Source organism: Entamoeba dispar, genomic scaffold (assembly GCF_000209125.1).
Source record: "Entamoeba dispar SAW760 scf_1105229459691 genomic scaffold, whole genome shotgun sequence".
NCBI lineage: Eukaryota > Evosea > Mastigamoebida > Endamoebidae > Entamoeba > Entamoeba dispar.
In genome coordinates, this window is record NW_001853819.1 from 97,134 (window position 1) to 115,020 (window position 17,887).

At 24.3% G+C, this 17,887-nt stretch overlaps 9 protein-coding genes across 9 annotated transcripts, besides 31 other annotated features; 4 read left to right on the top strand and 5 right to left on the bottom strand.

Annotated features, from left to right (window-relative positions):
• Nucleotides 1-106: 106 nt before the first annotated feature.
• Nucleotides 107-150: a sequence feature (AT_rich).
• A 10-nt stretch (nt 151-160) lies between these two features.
• EDI_278270 (cullin, putative) lies at nt 161-2,347 on the bottom strand (the record flags this gene model as incomplete). The annotated part of the gene is made up of 1 exon (XM_001736087.1): nt 161-2,347. One exon carries the CDS (start codon nt 2,345-2,347, stop codon nt 161-163), a length of 2,187 nt encoding a protein of 728 aa, XP_001736139.1.
• Nucleotides 1,300-1,320: a sequence feature (AT_rich).
• A 161-nt stretch (nt 2,348-2,508) lies between the features above and the next one.
• On the top strand, nt 2,509-3,744 carry EDI_278280 (serine/threonine protein kinase cds1, putative; the record flags this gene model as incomplete). The annotated part of the gene is made up of 1 exon (XM_001736088.1): nt 2,509-3,744. The coding sequence occupies one exon, from the start codon at nt 2,509-2,511 to the stop codon at nt 3,742-3,744; it is 1,236 nt and encodes a 411-aa protein (XP_001736140.1).
• Nucleotides 3,108-3,128: a sequence feature (AT_rich).
• Nucleotides 3,745-3,813: 69 nt separating the features above from the next.
• Nucleotides 3,814-3,955: a sequence feature (AT_rich).
• Nucleotides 3,956-4,215: 260 nt separating this feature from the next.
• On the top strand, nt 4,216-4,818 carry EDI_278290 (uncharacterized protein; the record flags this gene model as incomplete). Its single annotated transcript, XM_001736089.1, has 1 exon — nt 4,216-4,818. One exon carries the CDS (start codon nt 4,216-4,218, stop codon nt 4,816-4,818), a length of 603 nt encoding a protein of 200 aa, XP_001736141.1.
• Nucleotides 4,476-4,513: a microsatellite.
• A 17-nt stretch (nt 4,819-4,835) lies between the features above and the next one.
• Nucleotides 4,836-4,915: a sequence feature (AT_rich).
• A 12-nt stretch (nt 4,916-4,927) lies between these two features.
• EDI_278300 (uncharacterized protein) lies at nt 4,928-6,391 on the bottom strand (the record flags this gene model as incomplete). The annotated part of the gene is made up of 1 exon (XM_001736090.1): nt 4,928-6,391. The coding sequence occupies one exon, from the start codon at nt 6,389-6,391 to the stop codon at nt 4,928-4,930; it is 1,464 nt and encodes a 487-aa protein (XP_001736142.1).
• A 42-nt stretch (nt 6,392-6,433) lies between these two features.
• Nucleotides 6,434-6,479: a sequence feature (AT_rich).
• Nucleotides 6,480-6,507: 28 nt separating this feature from the next.
• Nucleotides 6,508-6,684: a sequence feature (AT_rich).
• On the bottom strand, nt 6,680-7,984 carry EDI_278310 (uncharacterized protein; the record flags this gene model as incomplete). Its single annotated transcript, XM_001736091.1, has 1 exon — nt 6,680-7,984. One exon carries the CDS (start codon nt 7,982-7,984, stop codon nt 6,680-6,682), a length of 1,305 nt encoding a protein of 434 aa, XP_001736143.1.
• Nucleotides 6,938-7,007: a sequence feature (AT_rich).
• Nucleotides 7,159-7,200: a sequence feature (AT_rich).
• Nucleotides 7,388-7,410: a sequence feature (AT_rich).
• Nucleotides 7,754-7,774: a sequence feature (AT_rich).
• Nucleotides 7,821-7,898: a microsatellite.
• A 46-nt stretch (nt 7,985-8,030) lies between the features above and the next one.
• Nucleotides 8,031-8,096: a sequence feature (AT_rich).
• A 119-nt stretch (nt 8,097-8,215) lies between these two features.
• Nucleotides 8,216-8,282: a sequence feature (AT_rich).
• A 100-nt stretch (nt 8,283-8,382) lies between these two features.
• Nucleotides 8,383-8,423: a sequence feature (AT_rich).
• A 108-nt stretch (nt 8,424-8,531) lies between these two features.
• Nucleotides 8,532-8,646: a sequence feature (AT_rich).
• Nucleotides 8,647-8,763: 117 nt separating this feature from the next.
• Nucleotides 8,764-8,854: a sequence feature (AT_rich).
• Nucleotides 8,855-8,902: 48 nt separating this feature from the next.
• Nucleotides 8,903-8,953: a sequence feature (AT_rich).
• Nucleotides 8,954-9,205: 252 nt separating this feature from the next.
• Nucleotides 9,206-9,394: a microsatellite.
• Nucleotides 9,310-9,491: a microsatellite.
• Nucleotides 9,492-9,531: 40 nt separating this feature from the next.
• Nucleotides 9,532-9,605: a sequence feature (AT_rich).
• A 116-nt stretch (nt 9,606-9,721) lies between these two features.
• Nucleotides 9,722-9,778: a sequence feature (AT_rich).
• An 80-nt stretch (nt 9,779-9,858) lies between these two features.
• On the top strand, nt 9,859-10,206 carry EDI_278320 (uncharacterized protein; the record flags this gene model as incomplete). Its single annotated transcript, XM_001736092.1, has 1 exon — nt 9,859-10,206. One exon carries the CDS (start codon nt 9,859-9,861, stop codon nt 10,204-10,206), a length of 348 nt encoding a protein of 115 aa, XP_001736144.1.
• Nucleotides 10,207-10,246: 40 nt separating this feature from the next.
• Nucleotides 10,247-10,343: a sequence feature (AT_rich).
• A 140-nt stretch (nt 10,344-10,483) lies between these two features.
• Nucleotides 10,484-10,521: a sequence feature (AT_rich).
• A 200-nt stretch (nt 10,522-10,721) lies between these two features.
• Nucleotides 10,722-13,184, top strand: EDI_278330 (uncharacterized protein; the record flags this gene model as incomplete). The annotated part of the gene is made up of 1 exon (XM_001736093.1): nt 10,722-13,184. The coding sequence occupies one exon, from the start codon at nt 10,722-10,724 to the stop codon at nt 13,182-13,184; it is 2,463 nt and encodes an 820-aa protein (XP_001736145.1).
• Nucleotides 11,518-11,538: a sequence feature (AT_rich).
• Nucleotides 12,080-12,100: a sequence feature (AT_rich).
• Nucleotides 12,679-12,714: a sequence feature (AT_rich).
• A 9-nt stretch (nt 13,185-13,193) lies between the features above and the next one.
• Nucleotides 13,194-13,224: a sequence feature (AT_rich).
• On the bottom strand, nt 13,220-13,810 carry EDI_278340 (uncharacterized protein; the record flags this gene model as incomplete). The annotated part of the gene is made up of 1 exon (XM_001736094.1): nt 13,220-13,810. The coding sequence occupies one exon, from the start codon at nt 13,808-13,810 to the stop codon at nt 13,220-13,222; it is 591 nt and encodes a 196-aa protein (XP_001736146.1).
• Nucleotides 13,811-13,832: 22 nt separating this feature from the next.
• Nucleotides 13,833-13,868: a sequence feature (AT_rich).
• Nucleotides 13,869-13,881: 13 nt separating this feature from the next.
• On the bottom strand, nt 13,882-17,862 carry EDI_278350 (uncharacterized protein; the record flags this gene model as incomplete). Its single annotated transcript, XM_001736095.1, has 1 exon — nt 13,882-17,862. The coding sequence occupies one exon, from the start codon at nt 17,860-17,862 to the stop codon at nt 13,882-13,884; it is 3,981 nt and encodes a 1,326-aa protein (XP_001736147.1).
• Nucleotides 15,612-15,656: a sequence feature (AT_rich).
• Nucleotides 17,863-17,887: the final 25 nt, after the last annotated feature.

A 17,887-nucleotide genomic window follows, 5' to 3' on the forward strand; every position in this document is an offset into this window, starting at 1 on the left:
AAATTAGTTGTAAAAAGAATATTTCTTAAACTAATAATTCATAAGAAATAGAAGTAAAAAAAATTTTTTATGAAAGATTTGTTGTGAGTTCTGAAGGACTTATGACATATTTATAAAAAAAATAATTATAATATAGAAATATTATTTTATGAATTAACATCTAATACACATATTCATAAGTAGATGGATCATCATCTTTTCTTTTCATATATTCCTTTTCGATAAGAAATTCAATACATTCTTTAATCATTATAGTTGATGGAACAAATTTAGAGGAACTAATTTTCATTATTTCTTCTTTTAATTGTTGATGACCAATAACTTTCCTTTGTTTCATAATTCTTACAATAATCGCTTGTAGACTAACTTTTCTACTTTGCGCAAGTTCTTTATTTACTTGACTCTCCTTAGTAATTTGATTAATCTCTTGAAACCCAATAACAATTTTTTTCCGTTTTTGATCAGTAAAATAAGATGTTTTGATGTGATTATTTTCAATAATTCCTAATTTAGTTAATACTTTCTCTGTCCTTTCTACATCTTCTTCTTTTATTTTACTTTTAGATTTCCATTCTATTTGATATTGATTAATAAGGTCTAAAACAATATAATATATTCCTGCCAATATCATCTCATATTTATATTTCCCAACAGTCACTATAACATTAACCTTAGCTAAATTATTAAGCCATTTTAATTTTTTATTTTTTCCCTTTTTTAAGTATTCCTCTTCAAACTTGCTTTGAGCCAATAAAATACTTCTAGGGAGCGTATCATTTGATAGTGAATTTTCAGTTGAAAATGGCCAAATACCTGAAGTTAAAACATTAACATAAAGAGGCGTTTTATATAATTCATGAAAATGTGCATTTAAATTAACACTATTATTAATATCACGAACCATATGATTCATTTTAGATACATACTCAAATCCACAGACAGAACGAATTCCATCAATACTACTTTTATCAATGTCTTCATCTATACTAACTGTTTTGTTTATTAATCTCCGTGCAAGATAATGAGAATTAAAATGCATAAAGATATCTTTGTTTTGAACTGCTTGTAAAATATTCATTGATTCTTCTATCTTAGTTAATATAACTTCTTTACTGTCTTTTCCTACTCCAACTCCACGTAATAGTTGATCAATATATTGAGCTATAAATTTGGGGTGAAGTTCATTATATTTATTTGATGGTGAATTGAGGAATTGATTTAAACGTTGTTTTAATTCTTCACCAAATAATGCATTTCCATTAAACAATTTTAAAACTTCACTTACTTTCATATAACAAGAAATATAATTATTTAATAATTCTATTCCAATATCATTTGGTTCATTACAGGTAAATCCATTTAATGTTTTTTTGAATATAGAGCTAATCCATTCACCAAATGAACGAGAAAGACCAATTAATAATTCATTAGAGTTAGAACATTTGTTGAATACTTTATAAAATAAAAGAATGTACTCAAAATTTTCTGTTTCAAATGCTTCTTCAAAATGGACTTTTAGAACTTCTTTCTTCTCTTTCCATAGTTCGTCACTCATAATTAATGAGATGTGATCAAAAGTGATTGAGTCAAGATTGCACCCAATCACCTGTTGTTCTTTTTTTAATAAATCAAGACCTTCTTTTAAATAACTTTTCATATCAAGTTCTTTAATATGAGTATTTGCCCATTTTTTTGTATACTTTTTAAGTTTATTTAAATAATCGTTTTCAAATGAAGAGACATATAATCCAATGACATCGCTTCCTTTAACAGAGTGTAATTGAATAAGTGTTTTACAATACTTTTTTATTTCATTCATTTCATAATTATCACTTTTCTCATTTCTGACTTGTTTAATAATAGTGATAACAACTTCTTGAATTTGTTTTTCCAATAAATCAAAAATATTCTTTTTCCATTCAATTTTACCAATATCACTAATCTCTTTAAACTTAGCATTTGATCCATTTTTAATAATTTCTGTTTCAATTGTGTGTTTACTTAAATATTTACAAGCACGTTCAATATAGTTGATGCCATTTTCAAATTGTTCAAATTCTTTATTATAACTCTTAAGTAATTCTTGATTTTTATTACTTTGGATAGTAATAATAATGTCTTTAGTTCTTCGTGTAATAAAAGAATAAATATCATAATATAGTCGTTCTCTAAGTCTGTCATCTTGTGAGGCACAAATTGAATAAACTATGTTGTATAGTAACATAACTTCTCCACTATCAATAACCTCTTTTGATTCCATAATTTCTTTAAACTTATTATATAAAGTGTTTTTGTATTGAGAATACTGTTCCTCAGAGTATCGTTGAGTATACAATGACTGAAACATTCTTTCTTTAACTTTATAGTTCAATTATGATTTTTCGGTGGAATAAAACTTTTCTTTTCTAATTTAATAACACAAATTATTTTTATCTTCTTTGTTTTTAAAAACAAAAAAATTGTTATTTTTTAGCTTTCTATTTTAATAAAACAAACTTATATTTTTTAATGACAGAAGAAAAGAAAGTGATTGCTGAATTACAGTGTAACACAAAAGGGTATCCGTCCCTTATAATAACAGAAAAGAAAACTACTTTAGGAAGGTGTAACTCTGCATGTGAAATCTCAAATGATACGATTAGTTATACTCATTGTTCTATCATAACATCAAGTATTGTTGAATTAGTAGGTAGACCAACACAAAGAAGATATTATTTTGTTGATACATCAACAAATGGAAGTTATATCAATTATGAAAAAGCACCAACTAAAGAAGCAATAGAAATAATGTGTTTTGATGAAATATCTTTACTTAGACCAAAGAAAGATGAAGGTGCTGTGTCATATTGTTTGATTGATAAAGAAATTATGAAACAAGAAAATGAAAGGTGTCACGTTTTTGATAATTACAAATTATCAAATTTAGTTGGAAGTGGTGGTACTGGGACTGTAAGAAAAGTCTTTAAAGGAAAAGAAGTATATGCAATGAAAATACTTCATTACAGTGATTTGACTGATAAAAAGAAATCTCAGATTGAACGTGAGTGTGAAGTTATGTCAAAATTAAATCATCCTAATATTGTTAAATATTACCAATCATTTTCTGGTATTTTTAATAAATATATTATCATGGAATTTGTTGATGGATATGATCTTTTTCATATCGTATTTACAAACAATTTACTTAAGGAAGAATTTATTAAGAAAATAATGTTTGAAATTTTAACAGCATTACTATACCTTCATTCAATTGGTGTTATTCATCGTGACCTTAAACCTGAAAATATCATGATACAAAAAGAAAGTTATCAAGTGAAATTAACTGACTTTGGGTTTGGAAGAACTGTTGACGAAACACATAGAGCAGATACTATGTGTGGTACTGATGTATATGCTGCTCCAGAAATTTATCGTGGACTTGTTTATGACGGATGTAAAGCAGATGTGTGGAGTGCTGGTGTAGTATTTTTTGTTATGGCTACTAAAGAATATCCTTTTATGCATAAATCTGATAACAATCCTGACAAAATGATGGTTTCTCATATTGTTAAAGGAGAGAGATATCATTATGATGAATTTGAACAACGGTCAGACCTCTTTAAAGATCTTATCAATAATATGTTAAATATAGATTCTCAAAAACGTTTTACTGTCAAACAATGTCTCAGTCATGAATTCTTTTCAAGAAAAAGAGATAAGACTAAAACTAAATTATCGACAGAGCCAAAAAAGTCTCTAAAATAAGAAGTCTTAAGGATTAACGAAAATGATATTTGGATTGATTAATTTGATTGTATCTCATTGATGAAAATGAATATTTTTTAGAAAAAAAAACTTATTTTTTGTTATTTAAAAACAATTTAATAAAATAAAAATAAAGAAAATTATTCTTTTTTATTTAGATTAAAATATTTTTAATGAGTTTAATTAATAAGAAATTAATAGTTTTTAATTAGAAACTAATTTAAAGAATAATCCCAAAAATATATTAAAGCTTTAGATAAATAAAATTAAGATCTCTAACAAAAAATCCTAAAAACCTGAAAAAAAGGAGAAAAGTTCACCAACACAAAAATAAAAAAGAGAAGCTTCTAAGAAAAATCGGAAGAACGAACTTGAAAGTGTTTGGCTATGCCACGCGTTCCGCCAAGACGTAAAACTCGTAAGTATTGCCAAGAATTGGCTGAACGTAAAGAACAACAAAGAAAATTAGCTATGTTAAGTCTTAATAGTCATGGAGATACTTCTAAAGAAACACAAGAAGTGAAAGAAAATAAAGAGGTCAAAGAATTAAAAGAGGGTTGTGTTTGCGAAGTCCAAACTATGCCAGTTCAAAAAGGGATTGAACTTTCCCTAATTAAATTATTAACTAGTGAACTCTCCAAACCGGAAACAAATAAAAAGGATGTACCAGATTTTTCAGATGACTGTCATATTGTCAAAGGTTTTAATCAGAAGGAAGAAACAAATCTTATAAAAAAACAAAAAGAAAAAAAACCAAAAAAAACTAAAACCTCCAGCACATTAAAAAAGTTAAAAGAAAAAGAAGTTATTGAACAAAGTATTAAGATTGAAAGAACTTGTTCTCAACGTTTGATTGAAAATTCAGAAACTTCTGATATTTCAGATTCTATTAAATCACAAACTTTTAAAAATACATTAGCTTTAACTCATAAGAATCTGTGTAATCAAGGTAAAGAATCTTCAGTTAGAATTAAAGAACGTGATAGAAGAATAGTTCAATGGATGGATGAAGCACTTCAATCAAAGACATTACTTCCTTACCCTAATCCTCTAACACCTCTTGTTCGTCTGTAAAAAGTTCTTCATATGTCAAATAAATCTTTTATTATTGTATATAATGTTTTGTTTTCTTTTATAATTAAAAAGAAGAAGTAAATTATTAAAAATAAAACAAGTAAAATTGTTAACATTGCATCAATAAGAAATTGTTTTTGCTTCTAAACAGACTGCAGTCACAATAGTTCTTATTCAATAATCCAAATAAATCACCTGAAACTATCCAAAAACCACCATATGGCCATAATATAAATGCAAGAACAAAAGTAAATGTTAAGAACCATTGATTGAATCGAATCATCATTCCAGGTGTTTTCTTTGTTTGATAACAGAATTTAGTTAATTTAATTTTATCACAAGCGTATTCAATAGCAAATGATAAAGCACCAATTAACATAAGAATTGGAGAAGTTGTTGAACCAATAAGGATATTAAATTGTCTGAAATAAATTTCAAAATATTCTGATTCAATTTCAAATTGAGGTGCAATATCATTTTCATCAAAACTATCTTTCCAGCAAGGCATAAGACACTTACATATTTTCATAGTAACTCTACTAATAATTGGGAAATGTACTTTAATAAATGGGAATAATATTCCAAAGAAGTTTGTTAATACTAAATCTGTTAAAACAACAGTAAAGAAAGTAGAGCCTGCTGGTGCTAATGGACAACCAACATCTACTTTAACAATACGATTAGTAATATAAATTGACATTACAAGAAAGATTTTTCCAATAAAGTATTTAATGGTTCTATCTTTAACATATCCAATATATTTCTTATGTCTTTCAATAAGAGAGACTAACTGAGCAATAATTCTTAATATTTGATAGAAAATAAACAATAAAACAGATACTAAAATATCATAAAATGAAAATAATGGGAAATTAATTTGTTGCATTTGATTATCAACAAATCTTTGAATACTTTCTTGGTCTGGTTTAAACTTAATAATAACAACAAGGATAGTACAAAAAATTAGTGTAAATACCATAAAAATAAAATATGATATAAATTTCCATATTTTTCTAATAAACCAAGATGATTTTCCTTTTTGAATCATTGAACCATCTTTATCTCTTTCAGTTGGCATATTAATTTTTTGAAAAAAGTCTTCATCAATATCCATTAACATTTTTTCTTTTTCATATTCTCTTTTAATAATATTTCTTCTAGTAATAGAATAATATAGTCCTTGTCCAAGACATACAATGAAAAATAGTATATTTGTAATAAAGAAAAAATAATAGTTAAATTGTCCTGATCCATATGCTTCAATATATAATAAAGTTAATGGATTAGATGTTACTGATGCAAATTCTGATTGAATTGACCATACAAATACTATTCCTGCTCCAATTACCAAATCAGAAACTAAAACATAATATAAAAAATCAAAGTACAATGCAATTCCTAAACCAAATCGTTGTCTTAATACAAAATTTGTACTGAATAAACCTATCGGTTTATTTTTATCGATTTTAGAACAATCAGAAGTAATCTCAACTGATTGTTCTGGTTTATTTTTTACATCTTCAGACATTTCTATGTCTCCATCATTACTTGGTTCGAAAGCTTTATCAGTCATAAAAGTGAAATAATTATTTATCAGTTTATGATCTTTCTTTTCTTTTTATAAAATCTTTTTAAAAAATTATAATTAGAATTTAATTATTCTTTTGTATGAATGGAAAATGAGAAGTGTTATATTTTTTTTTATTGTGATAATTGTTTTTTTAAAAAAATATTTAATTTTGGTGCTATTTTAATTAATTTCTCAAGAAAAAAATTATTTATTTTTAAATTTTTTAAGAGAATAAAAAGAAAAGATAATTTATTTGTATATATAACATAAATATAATCATAAAGAATAAATTTAAAGATACCAAGCAATTGCAATGAGTTCTGATATTTTTGACTCTGTAATTGTTTCAAAGAATTTATGAGACTCTTGATTAAATGAATATAAATCATCCAAATTAACACCTGTTTGTTTTATAATTTCAATAAATGCTATTGCTAATTTTATTATTCCATTGAACACTTTTCCTTCACTACAACAAGTACCACAAATTAATCCATCATAAATAATCGAAGTTAAATGAATGTTTAAATCACGTGCAAAGAAACAAACTAATATTTTATATATTTGTTGTTTAATAATAAATTCATCATACTTTATATTAAAATATTTATCTTTTAATGTACAAAACTTACTTAACTCTCTCCATAAACTTTCAGGATGAAACTCTTTAATACCATTAGTTGTTTTACATTCACAATAAATATTTTGCATAATATAAATTAATAAAACATAAGTAGCACATTCAATTCTATCAATAATTTCTTTATCTGTTTTTAAATAATTATTAATTGAAAATTCATTGATATAATATTCTGAAAATATTACAAAAAAGACTGCAACAATATCTCCCATTCCTTGAAAATATCCAGGATTTGGAAAATGATATTCATACATTCTTTTTATTCTTCTTATTCTTTTTCTAACTTCTTCATTTTTAAATATTTCTTTATACCCTTCTGGAAATAAACGTACTACATCAACATCGATAGTCCTTGCTTGTTTTTTATTTAAATTAAATAATTCACATTCTCCTGCTTCACTCCAATATTCTTGATAAAGTTTATTTGATTTTATTTTAATAATTTCTTTATAACTACATCCTTCAGTTGCCATACAATACCATACAGGTGCTCTAACTTCTTTTGGAACTCCATTAATACAATCAAGATATAATCTTTTTTTATCACCTTTTTTTAAATCTTCTATTATATCATAAATTTTACTTTTATTTCCTTCAAATGTTGTTTGTCTTGTAAATGAGGATATAAGTTTTTGAAAATATGAGTTCGGATAGTTTCTTTGCAATACTTTCATTCGTTTTTCTAAATCTTCTTTAATACTCATTGATTTATTATTAGTTAGTTCTTTATAAAAAATAAAAAAATTCTTTTGTTTTTTTTGATTCACATTTGAAAAATATTGAAACACTTTAAAAAGTGAAAAAGAATTAAGAAAAGAAACAGAGATAAAAAAATAAGAAAAGTTAAAAAAAGAATGAAAATAAATATGATTTGAATGGATTGAATTATAATTGTTTTTATTGTAACAATCATTACAACAATCATCGCTTGTTAGTTTATTCATCATTTCATTCATTTTAATAATCTTTAATAATTAACAATTGCTTTAATAACAACAGTACATATTATCATAATAAAACATATAGAATATATAAACAATATCAAAATAAATAAATGAAATATAAAATCAATTAACTTCTTTTATGTTTTGTAGAATCACTCATCAAGACTTAGTTTATAACTAATAAAAGGTTATTATGAATTCTAACCAAAAATATATATAAGATCACAAATGAATCATTTCCTCAATAAATTAATGTAATTGTTTTAAGATTAATATATCAATAAGAATAGTTTTTTATATAATAATTAAACAATAGTCCTATATTCTTTCTTTAGAATATTTTATTCACAAATAGATTAACTAATAGATATTGAGTTAAATTTATATTAAAAAGAGAATATAGCTTATTGTATATTAACAAAAATAAATATTAATAAATGAATTTTAAATACATGTTTTCTTTAATATCATTTCACAATATATTTTGTGATTTGAAATTGTTTCTTAATAAAACTAACAAAATTTATTATAGTCATTGTATATTATTGTATGAGTTTTGATTATTTGAAATTATATTAAATTTATTATAAAAATAAATTTATACTAATTAAATTAAAGAAAATTTTTATTTCTTTAATTGATTTTGATTAAATTATATTCTTTTCTATTTTTATCAATCGAAACCTTATTTTTATTTTTTTGTATAACCCAAATCATTTATAATGATAAATTCTTTTTGAAGTATCTTTTGTTTATTTTGAATAAGTAATATCATAAAATCATATCCTTTCATAATTAACAAATATCTAAAATTATCAATTATGTAATTAATAATTTTTAAATATATTTTAGAAGTATTTTATCAAATACTATTAATAAATACTATAATGCTCTAAATCATTTATTGTTACTACAAAGCATAAACATTCGTTTAATAATTCTTTAAATAAAAAAACATAATTAAATATATGTAAATTATTACTACTATAGTTATTCAAATAATAACTTGTTTTCATTATTACTAAATCATTGATAATTGTATATTTTGTTGTTTGTTTTGAATTATATTCAAAGTTAGATATGAATAAACACTTGTAATGGTTTATTAAATCTTCTGTCGTATCTTATATTTTATCTGAAAACATATCAGTTATTTAAATAAAATCATATTTCATCATAGATTTATATTTTTCTCTCAATTTTAGTTTGAAGAATCTTTATAAGATTATTTAGAATAATTAAATAAAATAAATCAATAAATTGCCTGCAATAGAAAAGTTATTAAAACATATATAAATTTAAATGAATAAAAAGATAGATTTATTGATAAAGACATTTAAATTAATAATACCATAAAAAAGGATTATATTTAATAAGAAACAAAAACATATAAATAATTATAAAATGAAATATAAAAAGATACACTATAAATAAATAATTTCAAATTAATGATAATATAGTTTGATATGTCATAATGGAATAAAAAAAGGAAAAGATAAGAGTAAGTAGTAAAAAATAATAAACCGTTGAAATATAACAAACGTACACAACCAACCAAGTTTAAAAATCTTTAAAATTTATTTTCATATGAATCTTATTTATTATTAGTAATCTTAAAAAATAATTAATAAAACACTTTAGAAATAAAAAAAGCTATCAAAAGACTTTTCTCGTATCTACTAAAAAAACAGTCAGTTAATAGTGAATGGGTAGAGGTTAGTACTTTTGTATTTGTTTCACTATCGAAAGAAATTATTAAAAGAAAATAATCAAAAAAGTTATTTACTATAACAAATAATATAATAACTATAGCATTTATAAAATGTTATTAAGAAAAAACAATGATATAATTCATTCCAAAACTTAAAAACTTTATTCAAAAAAAAATGGAAATGAAGGAAGGACCAAGTATTTATGAACGACTACTTAGTATAGAAAAGAAACAAGTAAGCATACCAAAGGTACAACAACCAAACCCAAATAATTCGCACGTCATTAAAAGATGGACAATGACAAAAGTTGATAGACTGACTAAATTGGAAGAAGTTCATATGGACAAAGCGTCTCAACTACTCGTTGATATCTCAACACCGTCTTACTATTACAATAGTAACAAAGTTAATGAAACAATGTTTAAATATCAACCAAACCCAAAACAATGGAAAGGAGAAAAAGGGGTAAAAGAAGGTAAACGTACTCGAGCAGTCAAACCAGGAAAAGTAGTTATTAAGTGATGAAAAAGAGAAATCAATATTATTGAACTCTTTGTAATTGATTTTTTTTCTTATTTCAATTATTTATGTTATATAAAACATCACTTTAATAAATTTATTATAAGAATATTATTGTTACTTTTTAAATAAATTTAAAAGAATCTAATGTTTTATGATTCTAAAATTCATTTTGTAAATTAAAAACTAAGTGTATTATTAAAGTATTCTTTTAAAAAATATATGATAAACATTGAAATGGTTTGTCTATAAAACAAGATTATTTGTTTTAGTTGAGAGGTTATTATAAACTTTATTTTTACTTATAAAATAATAATACATGTTAATCATTTTCCAATTAAAAACGAAAGACAAACGAATTACCAACATTATAAAAGTCAGAAATAATGTTTTCTGTTTATATATTTAATTAAATGATGAAATTAAAAATCAGATGAGTATAGATAAAACTATCGTTATATATAACATAATCATTAAATGTATTTAAAAGAACTCAAAAAAACTATAAAAAAAGAATAATGGAAGAGCAATTTTTTTCACTTCCAATCACGGTTTTGCCTTTTCGTTATTATAATATTCCAAAAGAATATGAGTATATTAAGAATAAAGCAGATGATATACTTTTAATCGATAAGAAAATTATTATTGTTTATAGTAAAAATGAAGAACATGTAATTGTAAACGATTCTAAAGACATTTACCTTCAAGGGGACATTGATCAATACCATAGAGTTGTTGTTGTTACTAGTGAAGGAAGACTTATTTTTCTTTGTGAACGAGAAATAAAAAATGAAAAAACATCTTATGAAGAATTTGATATTAATTTCTTCTTTCCTGAAGAACTTCGACAACGAAAAGGGTGTAAAGTAGTTGGGATTTCATTTTATCATGTTGAGTCGTTTGAAATAAGAGCTGTTGTATTTACTAATGACAAATGTATATTTACACTAAGTTTTTTTACTAATCAAATTCCAATCAACGCTAAAACAAAATGTATTTATATTTCATCTTCATACAAAGAAAGTTGGAATGGATTTGGTGCTATTGAAAGTATAAATGGAATAGTTGTAGTGTGTTGTACTGGAAAGGAAGTTGGAAGAATTGTATTTGATAAGTTATGGCATGGAAGTTATGAGAGTATAGATAAAATTGAATATGATAATAAGAATAATAAAGGAAGTGTTGAGGTAATTAAAAGAGAAGGGGTATATGATATCATTTGGAATTCTTCTGAATTATTTAATATTAATCCACATGATAAAGAGATGATATATAAATTTAATGACACACTTTCATTTGATCAAATTACAAATGAATTAATTATAAAAAAAAATAGTTTAAAGCCATTTATTAAGAAGACAGAATTTGAAGAGAAAGTATTCGTATTAAATACGAATGGAAGTGTAGAAGTAATAGACGATACAAACGGAACAAAAACTATTATAAGAATTGAGGGTAAAGGAAGATGGATGATTAATGATGATAAAACAATGTGGATTTTAACTGATCAATGTTTATATAGAATTACAAAACAAAGTAATGAAGAGAAAGAGGTAATTAATTTGTTTAAGTTAAATGAAATAAAAGATGAAGAAGAGGTTAGAATTTTAATACATAAAGAACTTGATGAGTGTCAAATAAATAGTAAGAAAAAAATTATTTTATATTGTTGGAGTATTATTATGGATATTAAATCTCTTCAAAAGAGTGTAATAGAACGAAGAAAAGAATATATCGAAAGTATTAAAAATACATTACAATTATCAATCAAAATGAAAGAAGGAATTGATTATCATATTATTAGATATATTATTGAGATGAGTGGATTAGATGATTTGTTTATTGAATATTGTCATATATGTAATGACATTGAAGGATATATTAATTATTTAATAAACAAAGAACAAGATGATGAAGTATTTAAAGAAATGAAATCACTTTTTAATTCTTCATCTTCTTTTAATGTAAGTAATCAAAGAATGAAAGCACAATATTTCTTAGAAAAATATTTTAGTATTTTGTATTATAGAAATAATGACAAAACCATTCAATTCTTATCTTCAGTCGAATTTTGTCTCTTTCCATCATTCTTCACTGGGTTGGCTTCATTTAAAGATCAAAAGAAGTCAATTCAATTTGCACATCAATTATTACTTACAATTGAATCAAAAAATGGATTTAATCTAGACTTATGTGAATTTATTTTTTGGGGAATGGTTCGTTATTGTACTGACGAAGAATTACTTGAATTTATGAAAGAAAAACCTATTAGACTTGAGTGTGTTTTAAACCTTCCTTTAAAACATTACTTTAAAAACCACAAAAGAAGTTATTTATTTATTTTGGAAAATAAACAAATGATTGAAGGAATGATTGAAATTTTCATTGAGTTAATTAAAGAAGAAAAAAAATATGAAGATGTAGAAAAGGCAATTGAGTTAACTTGTAGTATTGAAATACAAGAAAAGAAAGAAGATTATTTAATAAAAATATTTAATACTTTTATTAAAAGTAACTGTGAAGAAATAACTATTATTCAACTCATTAAAAAATATTCAGTACCAATTAATCTAATTATTGACCTACTTCCTTCTCAATGGCATAACAAAGAATTAATTGAACTATTAACCACATCAATTGAAACAATTGGTAATGAAATAGAAAGAATCCAAAATGAAATTGACAAAACTATAGAAATAACAAATAGTTCATTTGATTTCAATAAAAGTTTATTTGTTTGTATTACAAATCATTGTAGTTTATGTAATGAAAGTATCAAAGAAAAAGAACAATTTGTATTATTTGCTTGTGGTCATATTTTTCATCCCTCTTGTATTAAAAAAGAATTTATCAATAATAAAACACCATTTGCTTTAACACATCAAACACAACTTGAAACCGAATGTCCATTATGTGGAGAACACCAAATCCAACTAATAGACCTTCCATATTTTTCACCATCTTCCTATTGGGATTTATGATTGAACCCCTTTTTATTCATTTAAAAAAAATTTAATTATTCTTTGTTTTTCTGTTGTTGACGTTTCTTTATAACACTTTTCTTTAATACCCATGATAACCATTTCATTCCTAAAGAACCTACAAAGTCTTTTACTGTTTTTTCAGGTTTTATTTGATGAAGTCCATTACTAACGAAATCATGTACGTTTTTTGAATCATCAAAAAATTCATTTGCTGCTCCTTCTTTATCAATCATTTGTTTCCATCCTTTCAATAAATTTTCTATCTTTGTTAGTTGTTCGATTAGATGAGTAGTTTCTCCTTTTAGTTGTTGTAATTGAGCTTCATTTAATAATTGAAAAATATCATTCATTTCTGGACTAAGTATCATTAATCCTTTAATTTTTTTTCCAATCCAATCTTCATTTAAAAAGGTATTAACTTCTTTCCAAGTGTATTCAATTGGAACTCCTTCAGTTTTTATATGTTTCCACATTTGTCCTAAAACATTTTTCATTATATTAATTATACTATCCCATTTTGTATTTATTTTCAGTTGCTCTTCATTGTTTTCAGTACTACAAGTGCCATTTTGGTCACATATTTGTGAAGCAAATATTAATGTAATAAATAAAAAGAGAATCATTCTGTATTATTTTTAGTTCTTCTATAATTAAAAAACAAAAAAAAACATAAAAAAAAATGAATTTAGTTCAGTTAAATAATGAAAGGTTGTAAGTATGTCACAAATGGTTCTAATGAATGATAGTTTGATAAAGGAAAATCCTTTAAACAAACAGAATACTTAAAAGGATTTAAAACAATTAATGACATTAATTCAATGATTACTTCTTCATCATTATTTTCTAATAATTTTGATACTAATGAAGATTCAATATCAAATCCAAATAACATTTGTTGTGCTATTATTCGAATTAAATAAACTAGTTGTTTATTTGTTAGTTGTTCTCTTCTATCAATGAGTTGTAATAATAATGTACTTTCTAATTGGGTGTCGTTAATTAAAGAAAGAGAACAAAGTGCATTTGGACAATTAATACTTAATGCTAACAACTCTTTATTTTTTAATGTTACACATTCTCTTCCGATTCCTTTTTTCATAAATTGGTTAACTGCATTTAATGCATTTTTGTTTCCTTGAATTGCGTCTTCAAGAATATAGTTAAGTAATGGCAATGACTCTTCACAACAATTTTGTTTAACGGCTTCAATAATTTCTTCTTTGAGTTGGTTATTCTTATAGAATTGAATAAGGTTGTCAATTCCATTTTTTAAATATTCACGGACAAAACACTGGTGTTTTAAAATGATTTTAAAATGAGAAACACTTTGTTCTATTAATTGCTTATTAGAAAGTAATTCTGCTAATGAAACAACTAACCCTTCATTATCTATAACACTTTCTGATTTATTTAATAAAGTAGTTAAAGCAGCAAGAACTGTTTTAACAAAAATAGGATTTGAAGTGATAAGAGAATTAAGTAATGGTAAAAAATAAGGAAGTAAATCTATTGGATCAAGAGTAAGTGCTAAGGAAATAAATTGTTGTAAATTTTTTGATTGTACTAAACAATCTTTTAAGTTAGTTTTAATAATCATTGAAGAAAACTCTTTTGGACAAGCAGTCATAACAATAGAAAATAATGGTAATAAATCAGTTCCATGTAACTTAATTAATAAAGGAAGAATTTTATTTAATGAAGGAAGAAGATTAATAATTGTTATATCAGGAAGTATTTGTTGTAAAATATGGAACGTAGATAATTTAGTTTCTTCTGGTAATGATGTTGTAAGTAATTTAAATAATGAACAAACTAATGGAACTGATGGAGAACGAGTTGAAATAATTTCTAAAGCTCTTGTTACTAAATCAATATCTCCTGTTTTTAAAAAATCAATTAAAACTTCTTCAGTGAAATAATAATAAAGTTTATATAAAGGAGTAATAGTTGTTGATATAGAAATAAGTTTTGCTAATATTTGAGTTGAGGCATATGTTAGATTTGATAATGCAGGATAAATTAAAGCAGATACAGAAGGATCAATTGAAGTTAATTGTAATAATAATAATAGACAATTTGATTTTGTAGAATTTGGGATTCTATCAAATGGAATTAATTGAATGATTGGAAGTAATATTGGTAAATGGGAAGGGTGTAATGTTGATAGTGTTAAAACTAATTTAATACATTCTTCAAAAAGAAGTATTTGATTTGAATTTGATAAAGAATAAACGGAAAATAAAAGAGATATTAGTTTTTGTTCTATTTGTCTATATAAAATACTTCCACAAGTTTGAGGTAATGAAATTAATTTATTCAAACACTTTATACATTCAATCAAAATTAAATGATCGTCAGAATTAAAATATATTTGACAAACAATATTAGCAATTGAATATTTTTTTATTTCATCACAATAACTTGTAATTATATAATTATGAAATAATTGTAAATAACATATTTTAATTTCTGGCTTTGCTGTAAATATTCTTAATACTAAAAATTGCATAAAATTTTCAAATCCATTAATTTGAACTGAATGTAATAATGGTAATATAGTTTGATCTTTACATAATAATACTAATGTCTCTAAACTTATTTGTGTAAATTGTGTTTGAAGAAGATATGTCCCTGCAATTTTATGAATAATTCTTTGTAATAGAATTCCGCTTTGAGTTTCTCCGATAAATAATGGAATTAGTTTTAATACTTCTTCATTACATTCACTTTCAATACTTTGTGCTATTGCACTAAATAATCCTTTATTTATTAATAATTGTTTTTCTCCCATTTGAAATACTTTAAGAATAACTTTAGCAGCTCCTCCACGATATTCTGTTTGAAGTAATCCAATCAAATTCTCATCAGTTTGTTTAATCATTTCAATTATACTTTCTGATATTAACATTAATTCTAATGCACTTTTAACAGATTCTTGTTGTTTAATACAATTGACAACAATAAGAATATAATCTGTCATATCTTTATTTATTCCTCCAAGAGCTTTCATCGCACCAAGCCATTGTTCTCTGACTTCATTATTTTCACTAATTGATAATAATATATTAATACATTCTTTCATTTTTGCTTCAGCTACTATATTTAATCCAATTCCTATTTTTTCTGTAATAACTGAACGAAGAAGTAATGGTACAGCTCCTATTTGAATTAAAGATGTTATAAACTCTTGTTTTTGTGGTGAAGATAAAAATAGACAGCACTTTTTTGACAATTCTCCTGTTAGTGCATGTTCGTCAATCAATAAATGAGCAATTAATTCCATATGTCCTTCAAAGAAGGGTATGTATTGTGTATCAATTAAATTGATAGTAATTTGTAATGATTCAGCAGTTGGAATAAGAGATGATAATATATTACTATTTAATAATGCAAGACGTTGTGTTGGATTAAATGAAGAGAAAGTTAGAATATCAAGTATAATAGAATTAGGTAATAATTGAATTAAGTCATAAATCATTACAGAACTTAAAACTATATTTTGTTTCTTCATTGAAGATATTAATGCCATTGTTATTTCTGGATGAAAATGATATTGGGACAATGCTAAACGAAGGATATGACTTTGATATAGTTGCTGAGATATACTTCTTGGTAATGATATTAATTCAAATAATGTAGATGGAAGTGGAAGTTTTTCTATTACAGCTGCCAGTAACAAATAAATACAAAGTTCTATTATTCTTCCATCATCCGAAGTTGATCCTAAACGTCCAAAATGACTTAATTCTTTATCTGTAAACCGAATAAATGTATGTTGTCTAAAAGCAACAATAAGGTTTAATACAGACAAACAACAAAATGGGTGTTTTAGTGCAGTTAAAATTGCTGGAATCATACCACTTTCAATTATTACTTTTGTAGGGAATGTGTTTATTGAATTTGCCGTAAATAATGTTTGAAGTCCAATATTTGCATCTTTATAATCTGATGATTCACAGTATGTTAGTAATGATCCAAGACACTTTCCATCTTGATGATAATTACAAAGAATACATTTTTGATTAGTTAAACAGTCATTGCCAAAATACCTTCTACAACATTTGCATTGTTGTTTTTGATGTTTTAAATATCCAAACTCTTTTCCACATGGACAAATATTAGTGTTTATTGCAGGCCGTGGTATTGGATAATTAAAACTTTTGTTAATTTGAGTATAAGGTAATGGAACTCTTAAATTTACTTTATCTTCTATTAAAGTAGAAAGATTAATATTTGGCTTAATCTTTTTATCTGAAGAAAGAACAACTTCATTATCTTTTTTAATAGTTGGTGTATTAGGTTTTTTTGATGGTTGAAAGAAATCATCAATGATTTCAAAAGTATCTTTTAAATCATTTGATATTGTCCCTGATGAAGTTAGTAAGGAATTACTAGTTAATTTTGGAGTTGTGCTAATAATAAATGGTGGTGGTTTTTTAAACTCAACAAAGGTAGACTGAATTGATCCAGGACTTCTTTTTGGTGCATTAGGACTTTTATTAGAATAAGTGAATTGTTTATTTAAGTTATTTGGTTGAGAATTTATTTGTTGTTGATATAAATTTTGAGGTAAATGCCAATGAGTAGTCTTATTTTTGTCATCAAGGTAATAAACTTTTCCATCAGTGGTATATGCAATCCTCCAACCAGGTGGAAGTTGATAAGAAGAATACATGATTAAATGACAAATTTATCTTTTT